Source organism: Caretta caretta, chromosome 3 (assembly GCF_965140235.1).
Source record: "Caretta caretta isolate rCarCar2 chromosome 3, rCarCar1.hap1, whole genome shotgun sequence".
NCBI lineage: Eukaryota > Metazoa > Chordata > Testudines > Cheloniidae > Caretta > Caretta caretta.
In genome coordinates, this window is record NC_134208.1 from 117,144,958 (window position 1) to 117,171,635 (window position 26,678).

At 38.6% G+C, this 26,678-nt stretch overlaps 1 protein-coding gene across 3 annotated transcripts in view; it reads right to left on the bottom strand.

Moving 5' to 3' along the window:
* Positions 1-1,244: 1,244 nt before the first annotated feature.
* The window catches only part of RGS17 (regulator of G protein signaling 17), a 79,349-nt gene continuing 53,915 nt past the window's right edge, over positions 1,245-26,678 (bottom strand). For 2 of the 3 annotated variants that reach the window (XM_048844201.2, XM_048844200.2), the window contains exons 3-5: positions 13,247-13,336; positions 11,025-11,259; positions 1,245-6,789 (exon numbers count right to left, since the gene is read on the bottom strand). In XM_048844201.2, coding sequence (XP_048700158.1) covers positions 6,601-6,789; positions 11,025-11,259; positions 13,247-13,336 — 514 coding nt within the window. In that variant the 3' untranslated portion in view covers positions 1,245-6,600. The remainder of the gene's footprint in view (positions 6,790-11,024; positions 11,260-13,246; positions 13,337-26,678) is intronic. The other variant, XM_048844202.2, reaches the window with a different exon arrangement.

Here is a 26,678-nt window from a genome sequence, read left to right on the forward strand (position 1 = left end):
GCACAAGAACACACCTTGACTGAAGCTAGGGAAGAAGACAGGCCATCCTATTCTTCCCATCTCGCCAATCAGCACTAGCTATTTCTTCCTTGCAAAGGCATTCTTTTCTCCTTTGGGGGCAAGCTCAGGGATCTAACCCACTCCCTTTCTTCCATTTTGTTGCTGTTCCATATGGGTAACAGTAGGAACCTCCATTATTCCAGCATAGAAACAAAGTGAAACATCTGAGGGACAAGGATCTTATTTCCTCAAACTCCGGTATGACTTCGATATATGGTGATGGATACTGTAGATGAGCTCAAGCACAAAGGCCCAGATCCTCCAAGGTAGTTAGGTACCTACATACCTTCAAGGATCTGAGCCTAAGACCCCAAAAAACATTGTGGATCCCACCTGGGTCACTTCAGCCCCATACTCACATCAGAGCAACTAGGCTCAAAATAAGGGCTTGTCAATATTGAAGAGTTTTAACAGTTATTCCAGTATAATCCTATGTTTACACATTGTCAGGTATAAGAATTTTTGTGTGTTTTATTTAGCTTAAACCCCTTCCTGAGCAACATAAGCTAACATGAAAAAGACATACTGGAATAAGAGTCAACAACTATGTTTAGACTGGTATAACTATATTTGTTTAGATTCATACCTTAAGTTATTTTAAAAAAGGATAAATAAGGCCCAAGTCAGTTTATTGAGGCGCTGGTAAGCACAGGTATGAAGTGTTTGTAATCCTACGTAAAAGCTGTACTAGGATTGGGCTCCTGTTAAGTATAATTTCAGAGTTCTTGGCCACTCCTCCTGCTATAAGGAGTCCTCAAAAATATAGTGGTGAAAGAACTTCCTTAAAATACTTTAGGCATCTTTGCATATGTATCCTGTAGTTACAGCACATGCAAAAATTGAACATTCAGAGTAAAAGCAGAACTAAAATGTTTTGTAAGAAAGAGATAAGGGCAGTTTTCAAGAATTACTGAAGTAAAAGCTCAGTGGATACCAGTTTCTAAAATACAGCTCTGCTAAACACATTTTAATGCTCAATTGCATTGGAAATGTAAAAGATATACAAAGAAGTCATTTAGTAGGCTGTGGTGTGATAAAAGATTGTGGGATAACTTTATTTTTGCTGTCTGGTATTATCAGTTCATCCCTTCTGATATCTCCTTGTGTGCAAACAGTTTGCAATAAAGTCACTTTGTTTTGGATGACATCAGAAGTAAGACTCTCAGCTAAACTCAAAACATAAGTAGTTTAAAGAATATACTTTATTATGTTGTAAAAAGGTGAAATTATCCGTAAAATTGTATTAAGCAATAAACTTATAGTACAGCCATTGGAAGGAATCAAATTGAAGTATTCTGTTCTTCCTTTCATGTTCACATCTTAAATTAACAGAAGTAAATAAGCATACTTTACAACTAAATTAACATACACCAGTAGAGTAACAGTAACTTCTCCCAAGCTTACATTAGTGAGTTGTCATTTCAAAAGATTTATTTTTTTAAAAAAAAGTTAATGTAATGCATATGCATGTAAAGTTGCCAAAACAGTCAGAAATGAAAACTTGTAATCCAGATCCATTTTGGAAATCCACAGGAAATACATTCAACATGAGAAGATGGTTTTGGATATTAAAATGAAGGGCTGATTAAAAATGGTAATTCTGCAATGTTTAGAAAACCATTTTCAGCAAGTCTGTTGCTGTGTACAATTGGATTGACAAAATACATTGTAACAGCAATATTTTTAAAAGAAGAAAATTAGACTTAGAGGATATGTAGTGAATGTACTGTCTTTGAAGTTAGTCTGGCATTAAGAAATAGCCTAAAGCACTGCCTCTGAAACCTTATTCATGCATGCAAAGCTTCTTTGTGATCCACTGGTATCTGTCAGTGGAGTTCACTTAAGTATGATGGATAATTTAATACAGTAAGCATCTCTGTCAAAGGGAGAAATGAAAAATGATGAAGTTTTATGGATTTCACAGGACCAAATAGTAGAGTTCCTATGAATGTTAGAATTTATGAAATTCATAACTACTATGTATAATTAAACACGCTTTGTGACAAATAGTCAAAAGCCAGGAAATTTAGAATACATGATGATATAGTGTAAATTAAAGCTTGTGAGGGAAAAAAGCCAGCATGAATTAATGACTTACTGTCAGCAGTTGAATTATCTGGCTTGTATCACAATTTTAAATTGCAGGGAAAGTTTTTGTATTGATATCTTAGTTTATGGGATAAGTAGGGTCAATTTCTGACTCCAAGCATCTCCAAGCTAGCATACTTGGGCATATATATTATATTTAATATATATGTCAGTGGGCATATATATTAAAAACACGGGTCTCATAAGCCCCACATCAAATGTTTTGTCTGCAGAGAATCTGCAGAACAGTAGCAACTTGCATTTGAAGGGAGCCTTATTTTGGGGTTGGTAGCCAGAGAGGAACAAGCAAGTTGAAACTGACATTTTGGTTATTCAAGTATGTAAAGTCTAAATCCACTCAGTCGCCAGGTTCCATCAGCAGGATGCCCGCTGTGAGTCCTTGGCTGTGTTAACTCTGCAAGAAGGGTTACTACAGCCATTGATAACTGAAGGCCTTACTCCTTGTGGGACATGGATTCTGATTCAAAGGCCATTGAAGAAAATAGTCTAACAGTTTCAGTGGGCTCATTGAACACATGTCCTAGTCAGCCTCTGCAAAACAAGCCTTATAGGAAGATCTTACTGTAATTTGAAGCTGCTTTCCCCTCTATGGCCCCACAGCCTGATGTATGGCAGCAATTCTATCCACTTGCTCTCCCAGGGAGAGCATCCCCCTCCATTGCACCTACCTTCACAGGTAGGTGCTATCTGTGTAGACATCCTGTGCCAGGGGGAGCAAAGATGGCTCCAAGTCAGAACTTGGACCATAATTATTTAACCTGAAAAATGGGGGTAGCTTCCTGCATACTGTTGACTTAGAGGACAAACCACTTACGCATGTGAGTAATTTAAACAGAACCATTTATTGGCTTCAATAAGACTATTTGGGCAACCCTAAGTTATTCACGTGTTCCCCAATTCAGCAAAGCCCATGTTTAGTTTCTTTGAAGCCAATGGGATTTAGGCATATGCCTAAATGCTTTGCTTATTCAGGGCCATGCAAAGGTGTCTGCAGGATTAGGCCCTATGATGTATCTGCATTTAAGCTTCTTTTTTTCTTTTTTAAAGCTTATGTTTATATTTTGTACTTGTATTTCAGTTTTTCATGAGACCAGAAGTGGCAAGGTATATACATATTTGTTATTCCAGTCTATAGAGTAAGCAGATTGGGCAGTTTAAAAATTGTATTGTACATTATATGTGCAAGTAAATCAGTTTTCAAGTATAATAGCATCTGTTTACATTTTTTTCAAAATACTGTACCAAAAGCAATGAGATTGTGTTATGACCTAATTTGTTGTCAATATCAATTTCAGAAATTTAAACAGTTTGAGATATCCAATAAGTTGACATGGACTGTAGTTGACTATTCATATAATTTTGAAAACCCCAATTATTGAAGTTTATATTAACAGTAATTATATTAATATTTACTCCTTGGAAGAAAGTTTCTATGTCATAAATTATGGTCAGTTTATAAATCCCTGAAAATAGGGGATTTAGAACATAATCTCATTGCAATATTACACTGAAGACCTATGTAATATTTCTTAAAATGATGTAACAGTTTCCAGATACAGATTTCTGGAATGCCTATGCTAGAAATCAACATGTATTTTAGGGCCTTTATCTTTAGTGAGAAGTGTCCTAAAGGATGAACTGTCTGTTTTGACAAGAACATCTACTTGTCTAAAGTATCTTATAAAGATAGCTTATGGCTAGCAGGTCACCATGAAATGGTAACGTCAAGAATATTCAAGTCTACATTTTTAAAGGCTTATACATGCAGTATTGTCTTGTTACACATTGTCTAGTTGTTTGCACCAAAATGCATTGTGCCTCAAACACTAGCAAACCTAAAATCATACCATATAAATATATATATGATGCTATATATGTATAGTACCATAGTAAATATCATTCTAACTAAATGGCACAATAGATATGTAGGACCAAATTTAATTCTAATTAAGAAAAAGTATCTTAAATTCATTTTTAAAATTGTATTTCACAGTAGAAGGAGGCAATTCTTCCTTGTTGAATTCCATCCTCCCCTTCAGGAAGAAAAGTTTTTTGTAAACATCATAGCTATTACTATATCAATATAATTGAATATTTTATTCATAATGGTAAATAGCTAACCAACATGAATAAAGTATGTCATAACACAACAACACTTTCAGACAAAACAGGTATTTATTAAAAGAAATGTTTATAAATATTATGTCTTGCATTTTAAACTACATTTTCATAAACAACAATATTTAAAAGTGCTGAATATAGTAGGATAGTCAGCAACGCCACTGTAAACAGAATTTTGTTTTCTGCCTTGCAGAATTTGTTTAAAATCCCATTTTGTCATACACTACAACATTTAAAATATTTGCATAGGGAATAAAGAATAGCCCTTTTAATAATATCCTGAATTCTATATAAGTTACAAAACCAAATGAGTTTAAGAAACAATTCTTCAAATTGTTCATATTCATCCAGAAAAAAACACACAGATTTCAAGTAAAAATGATAATTTAAAAAATTCCCCAAACTGGCTATTTGAAACATATTCTATAAATAAAATAATAATAATAATAATTAATAAGTGTGAGAGAGAGGTAGTAAAAAAAGGGAAAAAAGTAACCCCCAGAAAATAAACATCTCCAAATCCTGCAAGTTATTCCATGCAGGCAGATCCCTGTGCCTGTATGAGTCCCATTGACTTCAATAGGGCTCTGTACAGAGGTCGGCCCATCAGAAGTAATTTACAGACTGAGAGGAAGGGCTCAACATTTCAGGGCCAGATTCTGCTCCATTACAAAACGGTATAATCTGTCAACTCCAAAGTTAATGGAGTTACTCCATATTTATATGCATGTAAGGGAGAAGACTCTTGCCTCTCTCTAAGCCTTAGTATAAGGACGATGTTCCCAGTAATAAGGGCATTTTAAACTTCTATTCAAAGCCATTCTATCATTTGTCTTTCAGGATAGTTTGCAGGGGATGCTAGCACTCAGAATATAGTTTAGTGTGCTGTAAGTATGAAGATGGTGTTTTGTAAGTTACAAGTTATGGTATCTTTAAACATCAAAGTGCATATCAAAATAGGACAATTTTTTTAAAAAAGGCCAAGCCAGATATCTGCAAAAAATAGCCTGGCAGCAAGGTGATTTGAGCACTGTGCTGCCTTCTTAGTTCTGATTGTACTGGGCCCTTAATATTCAGAATTCTTTACCCAGGAAAGACACCTGTTAACTTCAACAGTTTTGCCTGGGTAAGGAGTGTAAGATCACAAGCCCTTCAACATTAATCTCCACAACCCCTTGTTTTCAAGGAGTTTTTCAAAATCAAAGAGACTACAAGCGGAGATAAGTCTTCCTTAGCCCCTCTCCCCCTTTGTAAAATACTACTTTTAAAAAAAACAACATCTTTTCACTGGATTTCTCTTTAAAAGAAAAATATCTTACAGGACAGATGCAATTCCTCAAAATGTTCTAAAATGCTCTAAAATGCTACATGTAGGCAATCTTTTATTAAACTTCTTTATTCAAAAACTAAATTATAAACTTTTTTTTTTTTTGCTGAAGTACATAACATTAGACAACAGTGTTAGAACTGGATCGCCAGTCTTTAATAAATCAATTACAGTATCTGACATCTGAAGTGTACATTGAAAAACTTTGTTCTTATAACAATTAAACAATATCAGCGCATAAATCGTGTCACCCAGACATGGATCCCTTTAAGTGGTTTGTGCTTTCTTTTTTTTCGACATTGCAGACGCTAATGAAAATGCCAGTTTTGGCAGTGAACAACCAGAGGAATCCCCACTTTGATTTGTTTTAAATAAACAGTGATAAATAGCTCTTTTTCCTATACAGAAATGTTGGCTTCAAAAAGTCAGTGTATTGTACTCAGTAGAGCATGTTGAATAATGCTACATGTGAAAAATTGGCTTTTTTCTGTGTTAGTGATGTTAAAAAAAAAAATGCAAGCCCCTTCCTGGTTTGCTGCAATTATTTCTATGTACCATAAGACTGTATTGCACAAAAAAGTTCTTAAATACAGATATAATTTATGTTATTGAATTAAATATTGCAACAAATAATTGGTATGTGAAGCAATTTTATCTTGCACATGCAGTGTGAGGATACACAAGGAGACTGTTCATAAAACTACAAATACATCATTGCAATCTTGACTGCAGTTAAGTGAAAGGAGTGTGAAACAAACGTATTTTTGGCAAATCCATCGTTCCCCTCCCCCGCAAACTCAAGCAAGGAGGACCTTGGTAAAAATGTAGACAGAGACCACAATATGTATTTGTTTTCTTCACAGTAGCCTGAGTAGTGCTAAACTGTAGTTCTCCAGGAACTCAGCGCCAGATGTTATTAAACTACTTTTATTCCCTCCCACCCACCACAAAAAAACCCAAATTATTTCATCCAAAAATTAGAACTAAGCTTCAGAAGTAGAGCCTACAGTACTTTCGATGAGAGACTTGTACATCTGAGAGTTCAAAAACCTTGGGAAAGAGTCTCTGTGCATTAAGGTGTATATCTGAAGTTGAGCATCTTCATACATGTGTGGACTGGGATCCAACAAGTTTCTGTTGATCACTTCTCGCACCCGAGAATCAAGACTAACCTGAAGAGAATAGAAAGAGATGTCTGTTAAACAACAGATTTGGAAAGGGCCATATAAATATCTATATTTCATAGATCTTCCAAAAAAAAAAAATCTACAGTGCACCAAGAGCTAAGTTTCCTTTTGTCAGTTATATTTTTTGTGTACTCGGCTTCTTCAAAAGTCAATTTTATACAAGTCTGAGTAAAACTACAATCTAAGCCTACCAAACACATTTTGATTTGCCCTGCTGTTTGTGTTCACATGAGGCATTATGAGACAAAGATGCCATATCTCACAGCAAAAATGCAGGGCAGTTAAAGCTATACATTAACATGGATCTCTCCATATATATTTCATTTTACATTGATCATTTTACTTAGTTTTTCCAAACTTAAAGATATTCATCCTCAGAAATACTGGATGACTCATTAAGTGGCTGAAATGCTTTCTCCTAGTTGCTTTTGTTCAGTCTTCTGAAATTTTCTGTTTACTGTACCATGGTTGTTGGGTTTTTTTGTTTTATTTTTGACACTATACTTACTAGTCACAAATTGCCAAAAGTGTTTTGTTTTTTTTTATTGTTGTGCTAATGTTGCTATTAGTCTTAAGTCTCATTTTTTTTCTTCCATTCAAGGCCTTTTAGATTCTGGTAATTTCCTCTTTTAGGCAATTTTATATTCATATTTAACTTGGTAGCAATTTTGCAATTTCCACTTGAATTTCTGACATATTCCTTTTGTAATGAACTCTGACAGCTAGGAAGGACAGAGGCACATTGCCCCTGATGTTCTAGTAAAACACAAGATTCATATCAGATTAAATAAAATATCGCTACAATAGGGAAAACTAAATGGGTCCAGTTAGGAAAATATTAGTTGTGGAGAAAAAAGATAGAGCATGGATATGGAAGAGCCAAGAACAATTCGTTGCTTTGATCCTTCTATTTGAGCCACGCAATGAACTTCAACGGACCTATGCTATTTAGATCAGCTGAGGATCTGGCTCTATATATCTGCACTTTACCCATATTAAAAAAAAAATTATATTGTCCAAATATATTTAGTCCATATAAACCCAAAAGCAGCAGCGACACCCTGATGTTAGAAGACCGTTAAAGGTGTGTGGTTAAGCATTAAAAAAAATCAGGAATGAATATTGCATATGCACTGCAATAAAGTCTTTAAATATATTACCAAATACAATACTGGTATAGTTAAGACAGTAAGCAAGTTTTCTTTACAGCCTTACGAGCTACAGGTAGCACCTTGTATTTTTTCCATTTTTTGTGTGCTTGTACTATTGTCATAATAGTCTAATACATCTTGATTGGCTTAATCTTTGTACAGAGTAAGTCCTCTTCTCCAAGATGCATTCTATAGTCTAATCATTTGTTAATCACAAGGCACTATTATGATGCCAGCTTAACTGCAAATATCAGATTCCTATGTATGCCAGCAAGTTTTTCCTATTACTTAATTTATTTACTCTGGAGAATATTTTGTCTTGTTTACTATGTACTTTCATATAAATGGCTGTTGTGAACTCTCTCCTATCATGCACACAGCACTGTGTGATGCAACATGCATAGCTAAAGCTGTAGACAAGATAGTGTATTGAATTATAGTACTGAAGAAGCAGCTGCAAAGGGCAGTATTGCAGCCTTGGAATTTGCTTAGGGCAGATTTCAACTCCTGACCAACTGTACTTCTCTATCCTAGACCTGAAATTCTTAGCTTTAAGTGATTTTCCTTTGGGTGATTTGCCTTTGAGTGCATGAAGTTAACAGCATTAGGGTCTCATTTTATGCAGCTAGAAGATTAATCCTCTTTGTTAGAGAAAGTGGCATCAAGTAGTCCTTATTGAAGATATTTGCTGGTGAGTGTTCTGGTGAAAATTGGTTGAGTTTATAGAATTTTAAAAAAGAGTCACCTTTCACACCTGTAGTCTAGTTTGTCTAGAATTTTCTCAATCACCCTGTAAAGTGTGCAGGCAAAGATGACTGCAGTTTATATGGATAACTGATTGCTGGCTGTGACACTCTGTATCTTGGGGGAACACCCTGCACCTCCACATTCATATGATTGTGTGGTATCCAATGCAAAGTTTGTCATGTTGGGTGTCTTCAGAAGGCTCATGATGCACTGAGCATTGTTGTTATTGTAATATTATAGGTTGTAATTTCATGTATATAGTTATGAGGCTGAAAATGTGTCCTCCTGGCTTAAAACAAGCCCAGGCAAAACTCTCCAGGAACAGAGGGGCAGTTCACACCTCATCAGGGCATGTATGGGACGAACTCAGCCCAGCCTCACAGGAACAAAGGACACTGGCCTATGCAGCAACAAAGGATCTGTTGGATTCTCGAGGGAGTCACCCCCCTTCCCTTGGTCAGTCAGGGACGATGATGAGGTAATGCTCACCTGATCCCGAAGTGGGGGGGAGGGGGAAGGGACAAAGCCAAGAGGGAAGAAAGAACATGATAAAAGGGAGAGACGTTTGCCATGCTCTTCCTTTCTCTTCCACCTCCATCTACAGACATCACCACCAAGCGACTGAAGTGCTGATCAAAGGGGAGAGCCTGGCTGAAGAGCAAACAGCCAGCCTGTGGTGAGATGCATCTAAGTATGTAAGGGCACTGAAAGAGTTAAGATCAGCTTAGAATGCGTTTTGCTTTTATTTCATTTGACCAAATCCATTTTGTTGTGTTTTGGCTTATAATCACTTAAAATCTATCTTTTGTAGTTAACAAATTTGTTTGTTTATTCTACCTGAAACAGTGCGTTTGGTTTGAAGTGTGTCAGAGACTCCTGTTGGGATAACAAGCCTGGTACATATCAATTTCTTTGTTAAATTGACAAACTCATATAAGTTTGCATTAGCAAGTGGGCATAACTGGACAATGCAAGACAGAGGTTCCTAGGGTTGTGTCTGGGACCAGAGATATTGGTTAGTGTTATTCAGTTGCACAATCCAAGCAGCTTTCATGCCAGAGGCTGTGCGTGAACAGCTCAGCAGTGGGGGGGGTTCTCACAGCAGAGTAGGGTAAGTCTGGCTCCCAGAGTCGAGGATTGGAGTGACCTAGCAGATCACCAGTCCAGATAACACCAGGGGAACTTCACACTGGTCTACACAACCTTTGCACTAAAGTGGTTTGTAAACAGCTATAGTTCAGACAAACCCATAGCAGCATAGGGAAAAGGATGCATAGTAGCTGGGGCAAAGGTTCCCAGCCCACATGCCCCGTCTAAGTGATTTCAAGAGGTCCCCTGCTTGCCTCTTAAGATCTACAGTAATGACAGGAGATGATTTGGGATAGCCATTGAAACTGAAGGGCATCTGCATGGAAAACTTTATGTACACTGAGCATGAAATTTGTCACCATTTTTGAGCTATTAAGCATGATGAAACTCAAATGCTACAGCAGACCTAAAAGCTGGAGAGAGCTATGGGCTACATGATGGCTTAGAAAGCCATCTGAGTATTAATAAGTGAAAGAGAAAAACATTATTAGCTTACTATACTGACAGTCGTATCACTCAAAAGCAACATAACATACTACAAGACAGAAGAAAGGCAAGATAATGACAATGGAAGCAATTACCTCTAGAAACCATCTTGGAGGATAAATGTATAGGGCTGAGTCCTCAGCTGGTATAAATCAATATAGCTCCATTGACTTAGAGCTAGAATGGTTTACAAAAGCTGAGGATCTTGTTCAAAGTGTAGGGAAAGTAAAGGAACTTATTGTACTTGACACGATCCAAGCATTTATCTAAAATATTGAGAAAAAACAAACAAACCCCAACAGTGATTGCAGGACATCACTCCACACACAACTTTTTAAGTATTATTAGAGATTATTCATGAACATGTCCCATGGCTCCATTTCCAATTAAACACCCGGTATGGGATGTCACAGTTGTTAATTGGCACCATCTCCTCAAGCCTTCTTCCCTGGCTTACTCCCTATCTCTAAAAGGAATTTTCCACTACAAAAGCAGAGAACAACATACCACTGCTGGCCTTGTGATCACTGAGCCTTGCTTCTTTACCCAGAGATTTGAGAAGCTGGAGTGAATGGTACCAAATGCCCCCCACCCCAACTCTGGCCCCTTTTCATTGGCTGAAGAGCCTCAGTGTGAAGAATCTGTCTGATCTAGCACGTCAGGTATGTTTTCTGACCCCACCACATGAACCTGTAGCCCTGCCATCCTTGATTACAGCAAATGAAAGTTCAGTATTTCCAGCTTTACCTCTTTTGGTGAAAGTATAGAAATATAATCTTCATATATAAGCCTCGCCTTTTCTTCAATAACTTTCTTGTTCTGTTCCTTCTTTAGGTCTTCACACGCAAGCCAGAAAAGCAGGTTCTCTTCGCTGTACTCTGTTCGAAGAAACTCTCTGAAAAGGTTCCTACCAGCTGGTGTTTTCATCATCTTGTCAAAATTCTGAGCCCAAGACATAATTTCATCTGCAGTAGGGTTTTGGCTGCAAAAAGAAAGTATCATTAGAATATGCTTCTGTTTTTGTAACAGTGTTTACATACATTGGGCCAAATTCTCCTCAGTTACACTGTAGTCAAGAACTATGAAAGCAATGGGGCTTCAGTCATAACTATAAAGTTTTGCACTGTGTTCACCTCTGTATTCATAATCCCAATAGCAATTAAATTTGTCTTATTTTAAGAGGCAGGGTACCCTGGTTTTCTATTGATTTTTTGCTAATGTTATTTGTTATCCATAAAACTCAAGAATAAAGTGACATACTGCAAAGACACAACAGAATTTAATTACTGCCTCTGTACTTAAAGGAGATTGGATTCTGAATGGTTGATAATGGATTCTCTTTCAAGGCTGGTTTAGGTGACATCTGATGTCACTGCTTGCTTCTGAAGACGCTAGGACAATCAGGTGCATCTGCATTATTTGGTTCAGCAGGGCTGAGAAGAACAAAGAGGTCCTTGACAGCCGAGGGCATACTAATGAGGCCCAACAAAATACCAATTGAGAGATATTTTAAATTAGCATATGTCTCTAGTACCTAAGAGTTGGTAAGCTTCCCTTTGTTTGGTGCTATGGATCTGAACGATAATCTATTAGTACACGATTTGATGGGTAACACCAGATGCTACTGGCAAAATTGGATACAGAAGAAGGGGAAAAAAACCCAAACCATTCCCACCTTTAGAAGAAAGCTATTCCCAGTGTGTTACACTTTAAGCACTGGATAGGAGATCAGAAGACTACATTGTTTAATATATAAATTATAAACTTGAGGGTTAAGTCGTTCAAGTTATTTAACTACTATTAAATTTAGTTAAATTTAATACTGGGTACTCATTCTGTCCTTCCTGCACGATGGAAGCCTCTGAAAGTTCCAGTGTTTAAGAGCTTTTGAGTATACGTGTCACACAATAAGCAGTATTCAACCATATGTCTCATGCTCAAATCCATTTACTCAACCTTTATTTTACAAGCAATACAGGATACATAAGTTATTTAATATTTATACTTCCAGAAAGCTATCCTGAGCAAAATGGGTATAACTTTTTAATTAACCAATACAGACTCCATATTTTCTGTTTTGTCAGTCAGTGATAATTTCTTGGACTCAGAGGCCAGGATTCTCTTCTCAGAATGGTGAAAATAAGAAGCAACTCCACTAAAGCTAAAGGAGTTTGTGGCATGGATACGTGCAGTGTCCACAAGACAGCACTTCCAGGAAGTACAGAAACAGGTAGAAGTAGGATAGAGAGTCTGGAATTTATTCAGACTTTAGGGATTGAGTAGGGCATTGAATCTGGTTTCATCCATTACGTTCCTTTTTTGTAACCATTAACTCATTGCTCTAAAACTGGACATTCCTTGCTTCGTGAATATTACAGTCTGGTGAAGATATTTGAGCAAGATGGCACTATGCCCCAGAGTTACATTAATTTAAGAAGAGAATAATAAGCAGAATCTCAAGTTCAGTAAGTTAAAGCTAAAATCCTTGCTTCAGCATCTATTCCAAATAACTCAGCTGGATGCTAGGGAATTTTGCAGAGAGAAGGAGAAAAATTCCCGCTCCCCAAGGTCTTGGAACAGCAGCAGTTGCACTCCAAGTTGGAGCAGCAACTGCATGACCCTTGAATTTGTGTATATGGAAGGAGGGCCAGAAAATATGTAGTGACAGTTCCTCCACTCCCATCTTCTCTCCTCCCCACATGTTTGGGCAACAATGTTTCACAACCGTTATTTAAACAATTATTTTTGTAGGTAAGATAGGACTTGGAATGCCTTTACTCGCATTTCATCATCATGTCCGATTTTACTGCCTTTTATCCAAAGATTTAAGAAGGGAACATCAGATAAGTTCCTAGAAGCCTCAGATCAAGTGAGGTTCTGATATTACTTACAGCCGAGTTAGAAATACAGACATTTGATTTACTGGATAACTATTGTGAGCACTGGAAGACTTAACGTGAGAAACTTACCATTCCTCTATGACTTGGATACTCTCCATTTTGGTTGTATGTGTTGGCCGTCCTGCATTGTCCGCTCTATCTTCATTCCTAACAGTGAGGCTGCAATGTAGTACAACACTTTATTTTGTCTAGAGAAAGTTAATTTAAAATAATGACTGTAGCAATGCTCCAATGAATGGGGTATGTATATATTTAGGGCTACGTTTTCCAAAGTGATTTCACTCCAGCTTCTAAATATGAACCCAGTTTTGGGAGAGTTTTTTGATCACAAATTTTTGCATGCCCCAGAACTCAGACTAGGAGGTGAAGATGCTATTTCCATATGCAATTTACTATAAGTTCATAGTTGTGCTCCCAAAGACTGGCATAAATTTAGAGGTCACTTTTGGAAAGATTGCCCTAAATGGAGTCAGAATAATACTGGTAACAAGTAAGAGGAAAGGAAGAAAAAAAAAAGAAAAGGGAGAGAGACTTTATTGGGCACTTATAAAAATGCCCCAGCAATGCTGGGGATTCATTCATTCTTTGAGGAACAAGATTTCCCCTACATTAAGATTATGTTGTGTGGTTTCAATTATAAGATTTAGCATGTAGCTGTCCCATAGGAATCCTTTCCTCTTTAACCAAATTTGTGAGCACTCCTGGACACATTACTTTGAAAACTGACTTTTATTTTTAATGTATTGCCAACTTAGCAAATAGTGTGCTAAATGGATCACACTTCATTAAGTGGTAAGCCCTTTTGTCCATATGCCAAGTACTATTAGTTTTTCAAACCAATAAAACGTATCGGTTTTTCAGTAGAAAGACTTCCGTTAGCCTTCTGTAACTAGGAGCTGAGAGAAGAATGACTTTCCTTTTCTTAAATAAATAAATAAATACATCTTCAAAGCTAGATGAAAATGTAAAAAAAAAATCTTCAAATATTTGTTCCTGTTTTGAATCTCATTTGCTTCATTTTTCTTTGCTTTCTATGAACATACTAGCAGGTGAAATTTCGAGCAGGAACATTTACAGAAACAATGAATTGAATACTGGAAGATGCTTACAGGAAGCAAATTTTGAATGGCATCAATATTTGCATGGGAAATCTGACTGTAAGAGTTAGGCTTGGGAACTGGAACATACCACATGAACAGTCTGTCCAATGGAAAAAAAAAACCAACCAATGTAGCTCAGATTTTGAATATCAAATATCCACAATGCCCCTGATCATCTTATGTAGCTGCATGTATAAAAAGTTTAAATAAAAAAGTTTCTCCCTCTTCGACTGAATTGAGTACCTTCCATTCACACTGAAAGAGAAATCCAACTCTGAGTCACTCTAACTGTAAATAAGGTTTCCCTCCACCCCTTCTTCACTCAGGTGCGTGATCAACACTTTTATCATCAGTTTGGCAGCGCTTATAAGTGAACTCAAGGGCTCTTTTAAAAATACAAAATACAAAATTCCAAATATTGCAGATTACATATTAAGACTTAAACATTACAAAGATATACACTTTCAAACAAAGCTGCTTGAAATCAGTTGCTTCTTCACTTACCTGCCAAGACCTGAGTTCAGGCCCTTGGTTCTGCTTCCCCTGTTACAGCGTAGGAATGCAGCTCCTGTGCTGCTTAAGGTGTTAGGATGTCATCAACTGCTGCAGGAGAAACAACACATCCTGAACTCTGGGGTTGGCAGGTAAAAAGCCTTTTCCATCTCCTTTTGACCCATTTCCTGTCATTCTATAAAGGGAGCACCCACCAAAGCCAATGGGAGTTCCATGTATAGAACAAGAACAGAATATGGACCATCCACTTTTTACATCTTGTAATCTTTAAGTCCACACATGTAACTGCTTGGGGTCAGTTTGTACCTGGTTAGAGCACAAAGGTTTATGGGGGGGGGGGGAGAAAATGTCACAAGAAGCTTGCCTCCCTCTGTCATGGCCCCTACACTCCTCTAGATCCCAGGGACTTCAGTGCCCCTGTGGTCACAAGTCACTCCATGGAGGAGATACAGAAAGGCAACTGGCAGCTCCCAGAGAACTCCACTGATTGGTGTAGGATGGGAGCACAAAAGGATCGTATAACAGATGTGCTCTGTTTTGTGCTTCTGTGACGGATTGTACCCAAGGCACAATCCTTCCCAAAGCTCCCCCGGGGACAATACAGCTTTGCATCACAGACATAATCCTGCTTGCTAGGTACATCAAGCCCTTATTAATTTATGATTGCAAACAGTTTTTTAAAAATAGTTAAAGCATTATGATTCACCACATCCTACTCATCTTATTCATGCAATTTTAATGGGAGCGCTTGCGTGATGGGTAAGACGAGGAAAATTCAGCCCAAAGAGAAGGAAATGACCTGTCTTTTTTCTTCTGCGATGTGAGCAGTAGTTAAACTGCACTGAGCTCTTCAGCCTGCCTCAGGACTGAGCCACTCCAAACCACCCACACCCCAGGTTTTAAATGGGGCTCTCGGTTTCTCAGCCGAGAGGTATAAGATTGTACTTAGTTTAAGTAGATATTTGGGGTCAAATGCTGCTTGCTTTGCTCATGCAAAGCTTCTGCTGAAGTATGAGAATCAGGACTGGCTACTGAAGTTGGAAAAAAAATGAATAGGGTAGTGAGTACAAAAAAGAAATAGGAACCTAGACACCAAAGCTGTTATTTATCAGAGCAGTAACTGGGACAGGAGCTCTATATTTTTCAGATTTACACAGGTGTAACTAAGAGCACTGTTACTATGTTATTGTAACCAGGTGATTAGGCTGATGACCTGCCCATTCATGGCTGTCTTCAATTAGTATTTATACATGCATGATCTCAGTTATCATCTCCAAACAGTTAAGGTATTTTTGAAATCACTACATACCCATCAATGTACATTCTATACCTCTATCAACATAAAATAAGGAAGTTATTAAAACCCTTTCCCTGGTGTCATTCAGTATGCTGCAGAGTATATGGAAAGTAGAAGTCAAACTAAGAGAGCATAGTCTAGTGCTATGGTGGGCAACCTGCGGCCTATGGGCCGCATGCAGCCCACCAGGGCAATCTGATTGTGGACCACAAGACATTTTGCTGATGTTGACCATCCATAGGCACGGCCCCGCGCAGCTCCCAGTTGCTGTGGTTCACTGTTCCTGGCCAATGGGAGCTGCGTGAAGCGGCGGGCCTCAGGGACATGCTGGCCGCCGCATCCCACAGCTCCCATTGGCCGGGAACGGTGATCCGTGGCCACTGGAGCTGCGGGGGGACGTGCCTGTGGATGGTCAATGTCAGCAAAATGTCTCATGGCCCTCAATCAGATTACCCTGATGGAACACAGGTTGCCCACCACTGGTCTAGTGGGAAAAGCACTGGAGTGTCAAGAAATTCGTATTTTATTCCCAGTTCTGCAACCTGGCGCAAAATCCTATCACCTCTCTGCACCTGTTTCCATCTCATCCTTTGTGTTGTATGTTTAGATTGTAGGCTTTTCATGGCAGGGGCTGTCTCTTGCTATGCATCTGTATGAGTAGCAAAATGAGACCCTGATCTTGGTGGGACCTCTGGACACTGCTGTAACATAAACAAGAAATTTATCCTCACTGCGGCCTAAGGACCAGATGAAGCTGATGGAACTTACATGCATCCAAGGACAGAATTTAACCCTAAAACTAGAAATCAGTGTTGTATACATTCAGTATCAAGAATAATGTATATTCTCGGCTAAACTTACTGGGGGCAGACAGACATTCTGACATGTTTCTCTGTAACCTGTTTGTTCTCAGGTAGTGTCTGTTTCACTGGGGTTAAAATTCATAGTATTCACAGACACTTCCTGCTGCTGGGAAGTCTAATTATCACAGAATTAAAAGACTGGGAAAAAAAGACGGTAAGGTCATAGATATATATATTTTAAAGACAGACGGGACCACTGTGATCATCTAGTCTGACCTCCTGTAAAACACAGGCCCTGAATTAATTTCCACTTCAAGTCCAATAGCTGTGGTTGAACTAGAGCATATCTGTTGGAAAAAACATCCACTTTTAATTACAAAAATCACAGTAATAGAGAATACACCACTACCCTTGCTATGTTTCTCCAATGGTTAGTTACCCTCACTGTTTAAAATATTGCACCTTATTTCTAGTTTGATTTTTTCTAGTCTCAGCTTCCAGATGGAGGATCTTCTCATACCTTTGTCCTCCAGTTAGTTACTAGTTCCTGCATTGGCAGGGAGACTAAGAACTATGCCCTGTAGCAAGCAGTAGTGATGGAATGGTCATCCCCAAATCGAGACAAAACTGAATACATCTCACAAGTGACTAAGGGCCAGATTCTGAAGCCACTGGAGCTAGAGATTAATGTAGTGCCATGATATTGCAGTGCATATGAGCAGATGACTATTGGCTTTTTTTTTATACAGTAGAAAAGAGAATTAATACGTTGTCTGGCACCTTACTTGTAAGTCAGCTGGAAGTTTTGAGCCATAGGCTAGTGAAAACTGGGCAGGACAATGTTTATTTAGGAGCAGAGAAGCATGACAGTGTTGCTCTATTATATGAAAAGATCACTGAAATACAAGTAAAATCCATTGACAAAGTTGTATAACTATGAATGATACAGCCAAGCAACCTCCAAGCTATGTTTACAGAACCTAGCTTGTCAATAAACCTCTCTCCTACCTCCCTATCAATCTTTGCCAGAAATAAACTTATCTGCTTGAAATTTCACACACTCAATCTTATACAGTGATAGATATTTTGCTTTTGAAAGTGAGAGGCCATAAGGAGAATACCAGTATTAGGTTTAATTCATTTAATATTTTCTGAACTTTTTTGGCTTGTCTCAGTTCCCAAGACCTAGAGACTCCATGTTTATTTGAACTTCATAAGAATTGGTACCCAGTGCTAGTTTTTTGGGTATAGAGGGTTATGGGTATAGAGAGGTTTCTAAGCAAGATTTAGAAATTAAAGTTAGTTCATGCATGCACTTTGGGCTCTGCAGTATTAAATCCTCATGCTGGCTTTTATGGGACTGATGAAGCCTGCAGCAGCTGAATGCCAACTCTCTGTACCGTGCACCATGTGGTTTTTTAGAACTCTGTATGGTGCAGCTACTCTGGTGCCAGCTTCAGAAAGCTCATGTTAGAGCAGTTCACATTCTCTTCTAATCTAGGTGATGCATGTAGAGATACTTCTCAGAACCTGCCCCTGTTTTCAGTTGCTTATAACTTTGTAAACTTTAACCATTCAAGCTGAAGTTTTCCATTCTGAGTGTCTGCCTCACACTGACTTTTCCTGGAAAGTTTCAGCAAAAAACAGTTTCTCCAAACAATTACAGGGGAAAATATATATTTGCCCATGTTAAAAAAAAAATCCTACAATCGTTTCACTGAGAAGCTCTGGCACCTCGGTACGTTGAAACAGGAACTAGAAGTTTAGTGGGTTGTTGATGGTCGGAAATTCCTCTGGTGTCAGGGATGTGCCTTTTGCATTCTGAAAATATGCCCCCTTTTGGGCAAATTGTGAGCCTCTGAAAATTTAAGTTCAGACATGCTCAGTAAAGACTTGTTAAGAGTTCAGCAGCTTAATTTTCTGGAGGGCCTATCTGCACTGAGCATGAGCCAGCTCCTGACAGATCCCACTTGCTGACCAGACTGTGCATGCACCATCCTGGGCTGAGCGAGTCTCTTCCTGTAGTTGCTGCTCTGGAGACTGCAGAAAAATCTGCTGGATTTTAATAGTCTGAAAACTAAACTAGGAAACTTCACTCACTCACTAGGAGGACAGCTGAGCAAAGCATTTTTTAAAACAAAGTGTCATGTATTTCACTCCTGATCAGTTATTTTTGCTTAATTCTTCTCAGGAAGGTCTCTTTACAGGTTATATATTTAAGCTGTTCAGCTTCTTCCCTCTTAACATGAGGTTACCAGTCAGGATACTACCCTTTAATGTACATTTAAGGGCCAAACACTGATGTCCATGATCACTTGGGTCTGTGGCTTGTTGTAGTTTTGTACATATATGTTTTGTCTTCCACAATCACTAGTGTATTATTCAAAAAGGCTTGTTGGCCACCTGCTAGAAGACAGCAATTCAGACAGTGAAATATGCATGAACATGCACATCACCATGAACAGGCAAGTCAGTCTTCAGCATGCAGTTAAGAGTCTCCATGATTTTTAGAAAAGTTTTATAAACTTTAAAGGTCACTTCCTACTAGGCAAAACCTAGCAGGTAGCTTGAGGCAGGTTTCATTGTATTAGCATGCAATTAGTTTTGGCTTATGTTCCCTGAGCAAGCTCTCAAATATAATTTGACTTACTCTTCTCTTCCCATTGAGGATAGTGAGAGATTGGCAATTGGCTTCAAGGAGAGTAGGATCATGCCTTTTATTTCTACATGTCAAACTGAAGTATAGTCTCTATTGCATACCTCCTCACCCTAACAGAACCCACAAAAGCAAGAAGTTTTGTTGAATTGTCTTCCTAAACCTGGGGGTAGGGAGGGGTAATGTGGTCTTGCATGAGATTCTGCAAGTCTTTCAATAAACTAGTTACAATGGAATTAATAGAGGAGAGAGTTTTAGCCTTTATTGTGAATTTCCTTGATTTAGACAGTGTTTTAGTTTTAATATGAAGTTGTGTTGGTACCATATATTTGTTATTGCAGTAGACAATCTATGTACTTCTATAGAATATGAGTTTAATAAGAGTGTAGGGAAGAATATATTGCTCTGTACATTCATATGCATTTTCCTACTTAGCTAACAGAAATTTATGTTATAAGAAAATCTGGTTTTAAGTGGAGCCTTTCATACTCTCAGCATCTCAAATCCATGAAGATGTCATTAGATGCTGGTGGTGCTGCTGCCATGGAGGCAGACACAGCAAACATTATGCACCAAGCTACAGTTAGCAGCCGTAGTATTAGACTGTATTTTACTAAGGAACTTTGATCAAAACTCTGAAATTCTATCTCTTCCCACCTCAGCTCTGAATGTGCTCTGGAATCTCTCTGCTGCCAAGATAGCCAAAGATGTGGAGAAGGGACCCCTTCCTCTGTAGTATGGCACCTCTACACTCAACTTGGTACCATGCTGTCAGGTATGAGCCTAGGTGCCAATGTGGTACAGCATCCTAATAGTTTGTTCTACTTAGAAATATGCACTTATTTTCAGGTTTTGACATTGTTTTTCCATATGTGCCAGTATATTATTACTTCTTGGACTTCTGGCTAAGGGCAATATGTAGATAAATACTTCTCTGATGTACTGTATTTACTGAGGGACAACCAGTCCTAAATGTTCAATGGCTGAGGGACAATCTCCACTCATTGCTATATTTGCTTTCTACAACCAACTCTCTGTAAAACTTTTCATGACTGATGTATCCTAATATTTGGATGCTGACACCTAAACTGTATAATTAAATTTATCAATCTACGTTTGGGTTATTGTTGATTATGTACTATATGTATTTTATGATTTTTAAAGCACACTTTGTACTTTTGAATAATTTAAGCCCTATACCCAGATGTACCAATGCAATTCCCTCAACCTGTGCATTATATAATTTTAACATTAGCTTTAATAAAAATTCAGATTGAGAGTTTAGTCTTTTTCAGGTAATTTACAGTCACTATGATCATGTTTATAGAGAAAGATTTGAGTTAAATGGTACAGTTTGGGAGCTATTTTAACAAAATTTAAATTAAGAAATACCTGTTTCTCCTGGGTAATGGTGGGAGATACATTTTGAGGTCATTGATGACAAGTGTGAACTTGAGGACATACAAAAGCACACAAGCATTTTAAAAGGTCTAGTGATACAACACTGTCCACAAGGGGGCTTTACTAAACCCTGCTTATTTCCTAGTTGTCTTTCTCCTCCCAGAATTTCATAGTGAACACTGATGGAAGGAAAAAATTTTCAACGGACCTCAATCATAAAGAAATCACACTGCTTTCATATGGTATTTACAGCAGAAGCTATTAAATCAATATTTTGGAAACTTTTAGTCTTCTCTCAGAAAAAGCATCCTATTTTAGTCTCAAATGTCGAGTGCACTTTAAGAAATCCACTACCGCAATCTGGTGTGCTAAATCCTCTTATCACTGATTTTTAATGGAATTATTCTGGTTCTATTTCACTACAGCAGGGCTGGCCTCTGGTTCATGCCGTAGGCAAATACTGGACTTGGGGTGCCCTTACCGTACTCTCATCCCCGTCCCACCAACTCACCAAATCAGTCCACCTGTCTCCCTGTCAGTTTCATTTCTTCCTTCAAAATATTGTTGCTCTTTATATTCTGTTGCATGCAGTGGGTATGTGTAGTTTCTAGACATGCCCCAGAGACCTTAGTACTGACTGCAGCTATTCTACAAGTGATTAGTATATTTGAAAGGCATAAAGGCACCTGTCGTCTAGGACCCAGAGAACTAGAAAGGATACTAATTTAAAGGGACACGAGGTGAACAGAAGCTTCACCATCAGAGTGGTTTGGAGTAGTCTTTTGGCAGGTGACTTTAGTGATTCCAATGCTATTCCAACAAGTGCACACTGGGTCTCAGGTCTCTGCTGCCTTACACTTTGTATAGCCACTTACATTTGCTTTGCACAGGGTGAGTGACTATCCAAGGTATAAGGCAGTGGAGAATTGGAGCCCATTAGCAAGTTGCCAAGCGCATGACGAGAGTTAGCTTTGCTAAGGCCACCAGCTTGTTACACTCTTGTTGCTTCTTTCACAATGGGGAGATATGACAGGAATGTTCCTGCTAAGCTCTCATAGTTTTATTCAAAAGCATTATTAAGTTTTTGGCTTAGGGAGTCTATGTTTTTTATAAAGATTCCTATTATGATATTGAAGAATATACTTCCTTAATAAATAGGATTAAACTGATTTTGCACAGCATTGCATTCTATTTTGTTATGATTTTGAAATAACAGATTAAATGGTTAAGACAGACTTTCAGTCTTCCACTTCCAGAGATACATATTGAAACCTCCCGTAGGTCACCTACAGAGAGGAGCATATAAAATAGCCACCACACAATTTAGTACAGATAGTCTCTAGCAAGAGAGAGAGGTTCAAGACCAGATAAAAGCAGAGGTGTTGCTATTTAGGACTGAGGTGCATTGGCAGAGTTAAGTAGGAGTGTTTATACACCTGCCTATACTCTTTTCAAGGCAAATTAGGGATGTTACCCCTTCATTTTCATTCAACCGTTCATTTTTTATTTATTTTTAAACACACTGCTGTGTTGTGATCATCACAGAAGTCTGTATGGATATAGAGAGAAGTTTGCACTGTTTCACAATGGACTTTAATTGCTATTTTTCAAATTTTCCATAGAGCGAAGGGCCCAATCTTTGAGCCAGCATGTGCTCCCAACACAGAGATGTCAAAGGGAGTTGAGGGCACGCAACGGAGGGGGGTAGTACCAGTACCTAGTTTATAAACACGAATGCTGCCATCTGGCCACGCGTTTGTATTTTTGAATCATATTAAGATGACTAGATAAGACTGTCATCTCCTTTTTTCTGCCTTGATGAGTGACTGGCCTACTTTTAACAGAAGATTCTTCATCTTCTGGGTTTTATCTACTAGGAGTTAGCCTACAAAGACTCATTTCCATGATCTATCCTCATTTTTTATTTAAAAGCCCTAGACATTTATTCCTGTTTCAACTGACATTTTAAACCGATTTGGAATAATACATAGTTACATGATAAACCTTTACCAGTTGGAAGCTATGCTGCTAACAAATTGACTGGAGCCAGTACCTTTTCCCTTTCAGTTAGGAACCAGTGTCTTATTTGGATAAGAATTTCTCCTGATAAAACTTAAATATTTAATGTCCTGTTATATGCCACTGTTGAATAAAATGGAAAACTTACAAAAATTCCCCTTTCTCCTTTAAGGTACCATACAGAGTGTCCTAGTTCCCATTTTATTTTCAACTTAGGCCTATGTTAAGCCTCTCCCCTTGCAGCAGTTTTGTGTTTTTTCCAGGGTCTAAAGTCAATGCATCTTTGTGTAGCTATATAAAAGTCAGATGTGAAAGGAGAAGACAAAGCTTCTTCACAATATGTTCTGGACTGACATGGGGCCAACACTCCTACCCCCTGAAATTCACACGAACTGCAATGTGAGCAGGACTCAGGTGCCCTAGCTCTCCAGTTTCTTTTCCAGCAACACAGCTTTGCTCATCTGTCCTGGTGGCAGAAAGTCCACCCGTGACAGGACTATAACACTTCAAGCCTCCCACAGCCCGTACTCCCCAATCCTAGAGCTGAATGGCATTGCCCAGAAGGTAGGTGAGGTTGGATGTGAAGAGGGAGGGCTAGGATGCCAGCAATCAGCACATCTCCCTGAATGTGCTGAATCAGCACATCTCCCTGAGGGTCTTCAAGCTACCCTCTTCTGATGGAGAGGGTACCTCCACTCCTTGCCTTCCTCTCAGGGTTGCATTTCTCCTCAAGGTCAGCTACCTCTACATGCATAAGTGGTGCTGCAACAGGCTGGAATCAAGATCCTTTTCTAAAATTAACTTGGTTTAGTCTTAGCTCTCCTTCTAAGAAACTACTGCCAGCAGCTTAGGTGTCGCTGAATAAGATTAAGGGTCATGTGACCCCACGTATTTACTCTTCAAATCAGGGGGTCTGATTTTTTTGCACCCCAATTTTCCCAGCAATGTCCAATTGTTGGTTTCAAATGGGGCCCATCAGATTTTCATTGTGGGGGATTTCAACTCTCCCTCTTATTTTCTGGGACTTTGCTATCAGAATGATGGGGATTCTGAATTTAGCACTATTGTGTACATAAAGGTCTTTCCATTTTCTTTTGTGACACTTCAGTTTAAGTTATGGACTACCTGCTAATTTAATACATTTAGGTTTTTCCCCTCAGCCCATCCTTACTGGGTTACCACAGATGGACAAGTCACAGTAAATACAGACACAAACCTCAATGCATCTCAGAACTAATGTGAACTTTTGAGGTCAGAAAAATTAGGTTACAGTTTCAGAAACACACCCCTTCCCCCCACTACCCTAACAATTGGCCAATAACAGTGCAACAATTTCCTAGAGTACTGCATTATAGTGTCTCTTCTATATTCCTATATATTAGATTCCTATTCTTGATTCTCCAATTCATCTGAATCAAAACTCAAATTCACAAGTGGAATAGCTTTAAATGCCCCCGCCTCCCCCCAAAAAAACCCCCAAATCAAATAACTCACCCTTGTTCTGAAGTTATGGTGGAATAGTTACTTAAGTAGTTAAGGAATGCACTTGGTACCCAAGTGAACACCCATCCCTACCTTGTGTAATCATTTACACAAGCACAGAGTGGGTATGAAGTACTACCAGTCAGAATAGTACCATTTTACACCCACATTGCACTGGTGTAAGTGACAATAAGGTGCTGGGCAATGATCTGTCATTTTCTTGGGTGTTATCTTTGAAGTTCTTCAGCCCAAATCTCTCTCTTGCTTAAATCACACATGAGAAGTGTTTGTTAATCTCAGGCTACTAATTGCTGGAAGTTTGCCCTTCTCATTAAACCAGAACACATTCTGGCACAGTATATCAGGCAGGGCCCAGGTCCAAAGGTTTGCAAGGCAGATTGCGATGCCCTAGGAGAGTTGTGTAAACAGTGTGCACAGAGCCACCTGTTTCTAGCCCTGTTACAAGCACTAAATATTCATAAGGCTCCAGTAAAATCAGAAGGAAAAATCCTTGCCCCTGCCGAATGATGATTGAAGAGTGAGCATGTTTATTTTTAATGTTACACTCTAGGATTATACATGTTTCCCCCCCCCTCTGCTGTTTCCCTTTGTGGTACCCTGTACCCTGTTGTGGTACCAGCTTTCTTTCTTTCTTTCTTTCTTTCTTTCTTTCTTTCTTTCTTTCTTTCTTTCTTTCTTTCTTTCTTAGGACAAGTGTTTGGAATATTGCTTAAGTACCATTAATTTAAACAATTAAGGCACGAAAAGAGTACTCTAACAGTCAGAATGTCTTCTTTTTGGTTGTCCAAATGCTGAAAGTTCAGTTTTCCCATTTTAAGTAGTTTGAAGAACCTTGAGTGGGGCCAGTTTTCAGGTGTTTCAAGTAGTTAAATCTCTGCCTTGTCCCCCAAGTCTTGTGATGCAAAAAGAGAATGTTTGCTAGGCAGCTCTGTCTAGCGACCTAGAAACTTTGACAGGTTTCAGAGTAGCAGCCGTGTTAGTCTGTATTCGCAAAAAGAAAAGGAGTACTTGTGGCACCTTAGAGACTAACCAATTTATTTGAGCATAAGCTTTCGTGAGCTGCAGCTCACTTCATCGGATGCATACTGTGGAAACTGCAGAAGATATTATATACACAGAGACCATGAAACAATACCTCCTCCCACCCCACTCTCCTGCTGGTAATAGCTTATCTAAAGTGATCACTTTCCTTACAATAAGAAAAGGAGTACTTGTGGCACCTTTTCTTTTTGCGAATACAGACTAACACGGCTGTTACTCTGAAACCTTTCCTTACAATGTGTATGATAATCAAGTTGGGCCATTTCCAGCACAAATCCAGGTTTTCTCACCCTCCACCCCCCCCCACAAACTCACTCTCCTTTGAGTTAATGGATCCAAAGAGAAGATAATTTTCTGCATAGTGTGAGAATTAGGCCCAGATTGTGAGTTTTATTCAGATTTTACTGGTTTCATTGGGAATTTTGCTTGAGAAGGGAAGCTCAGGTGCACCCCCTTATAGTTACTCTGACACAGATCTAACAAGACTGGCCCATGGAGGTAAGAGGCATGAACTGAACCAGCTAAGCCCATTGTGACCTAGAATGAATTAATTCCCATGGAAGAGAGGTGATGTTTCCATCAAGGCATTAGACCTGATCAAAAAATGGAAAAAAAGAACTGTGAACTATTCTGAGTTTGTTTAGCAGGGTTTGAAATGGAACAATTTCTATTCAACATTTTTTTAAAAAAATCAACTTCTCCCTTTTCCCCTCCCACCCCCATAAAATGGAGTAATGTAATAAAATGGAGTAGTGTCCAAATTTCTTTTCCATTCTAAATCTCCAAAGTCAGAAATGTTGACATGAGTGGTGCCTTTCCAATTTCCAGAAGAGGAGGGTTCGGGAGATACCTTCAGAAGCTGTTTGAATGAAGGCTTTAAAAAACAGATAAGGCCTTTCAGCCTGGGAATTTGTATCAGGCTTCAGGACCAAGGACGGCTTTGTGGCTAGCTTACTCTTTCCTGGGGAAGCCATCTTAGAAGGTCTCCCAAACTCATGTTACCAGGTTCTCTTGCAGGAGCAGATCTTGGACCAAATCTTTTGGTTTTGGTGTTGAAGGAAGAGGGATTTGCAGACATCATACTTTGGCAGAGTATCTTTCAAAGGTGCAAGTTGTCCTGCTAAATTCACGAGGAACACCTTTTAAAATCCTTTAGATGCACCTGCCA